Source organism: Phalaenopsis equestris, unplaced genomic scaffold (genome assembly GCF_001263595.1).
Source record: "Phalaenopsis equestris unplaced genomic scaffold, ASM126359v1 Scaffold000740, whole genome shotgun sequence".
NCBI lineage: Eukaryota > Viridiplantae > Streptophyta > Magnoliopsida > Asparagales > Orchidaceae > Phalaenopsis > Phalaenopsis equestris.
The window spans coordinates 61,468-63,380 of NW_018165180.1; the positions used below are offsets into that span (position 1 = coordinate 61,468).

The following is a 1,913-nucleotide window of genomic DNA, read 5'->3' on the forward strand; positions in this document are numbered from 1 at the left end:
ATTTACAAAATTTGATGTTTAATTTGGAAAAGTTTAGATATACTGCAAAATTTGTGTGAATATTAAACTCACCATGCAATTTATTTCTTATGCATTTCACACATGCGACAAAAGAATGATTTTCAAATAAAGAAATAAGCGAAGTCGTCCACAACTACTTGCACAAAATACCGACTACAACAAATATCATTGTCAACTGCTACCCCTAGCCTTCCGAGTAGGACCAAAGTCTATAATCATTGGCAATCATCTCTAATCACCACTACCTACCAACCACCCATCGACAACCCTTCAACTAGTTCTATTTTAATTTCACAAATCAAGCATAAAAATAAACTCGTATGTTTCTTTTATGCATGAAAAAAAAAGGACATTTGAAATACACAACATTCCAATTACACTTCATTCTCTTATATTGTATTCATTTTTAAACAAATCAAAACACCTTGACATCACAACACAATATCATGCCATAACTTCTTTCAAATCTATATCAATGGTCAATGATATAAATCAATAATAGCTATTGATTTTTTTTAATACCATTGATGATCAGATAAATGACTGTTCATTTTTATCTATGGTGTTAGAATGTAAATAATCAATATCATGCACTAAATAATATTATGTACGCTACTTAATGTTTTAACTGAATATAAAATGTCAAAGGAAAAAGGCCAAGGTACATTCTATGGAACTAAAGCCACCCTTCCATCATCCATTGGCTGCCTTCATAAACTCACTTTTTCTATGTTATCATTTCTTCGGCACAAGTGCTTCAGGAGCAATTTTGGGTGATCATATTCTCCTAAATTTGATCACAATAATTTTCTTAACTTTATTGAAGACAAGTATAGCATGTATATAACTTATCCATATAATTTTATATTACAAAATAAATTAACAACTTCAAAATTAATGATTAAATTTAACAAAGTCTGCAATTTGTTAAACTTTTTAAAGTAATGATTCTTTCTTTTTTTTTTTTTAAAGACGGCCGTCAGCCTTCATTTCACAAGGCACAATAATCAGCAATCTCCTAAATTGGCAAGTAAATAGCCTGAGAACAATTTGGACCGACACCATTTAGTAATCATAAAAACTATGAATCTCCTATAGGAGTCTCATCTTCCTCCTCTGGTTTCACGAAGAACTCAATGTACGCGATTCGACTGGGCTGCTGCATGGGGTCATTACAGGCATGCTGGCCGACAGATCTAAGAACCGATACCAGGTGCTGAATCTTCAGCATTCCTCCTCTTCCAATACTCACTTTACATCCTCTGTTGTCCTTCAGAATGCTGCTTGGTAAATTTGAAGTGGTTGCTCTAAGAAATTTGTATTTGTATCTGTTGGATTTAGCACCTCAGATTGATATTTCCAGTTCCATGATTTGCATGTCATTTATTATCCCCCAAGACGATTAAACATTCACTACTATAAAACACCTAAATTATTTGTCTAATAACCTGGTTGAATTTTCTAATAATTTAATTGTATGTGTCCTTTTAATTTTGATTGTACTATTAAATAATCTATAAATACATCAGGATATCCTCTAAAAAAATCCATAAATATTTACAAAGGTCAGAAAATGCAAACCTGTATGAGAGCATTTGGTCGCACTGGAAGGCGACCAAAAGATCATTATTTGAATAGTATTCGAAGTCTATCTGCCATAGATCACAAATGAAGCACATATAAGGGTCATTTTTTTAGCGGCATTTACATACATAACTCCCAATTCCTATGCATTTACATATATATAGCACCCAAACTTTACTTTTAACACTTATACCACCCAACTCCTTACTATTATAAAAAGCAAAATACAACTTTTCATGTAGAGCAAGGTAGCATATATGTAAAGGTTGGTATTTTAGTGTTGGATATGTAAATACATAAGAATTGAG

The 1,913-nt window shown here is 32.0% G+C and overlaps 1 protein-coding gene across 3 annotated transcripts in view; it reads right to left on the bottom strand.

Moving 5' to 3' along the window:
- LOC110030553 overlaps window positions 1-1,913 on the bottom strand; it is a 23,828-nt gene that overhangs the window by 6,795 nt on the left and 15,120 nt on the right. The window contains exons 5-6 of one of the 3 annotated variants that reach the window (XM_020733317.1): window positions 1,603-1,673; window positions 941-1,349 (exon numbers count right to left, since the gene is read on the bottom strand). In XM_020733317.1, the coding sequence (XP_020588976.1) occupies window positions 1,103-1,349; window positions 1,603-1,673 (318 nt within the window). In that variant the 3' untranslated portion in view covers window positions 941-1,102. Of the gene's footprint in view, window positions 1-940; window positions 1,350-1,602; window positions 1,674-1,913 lie in introns of those variants that run through there. The other 2 variants (XM_020733315.1, XM_020733316.1) reach the window with 2 other exon arrangements.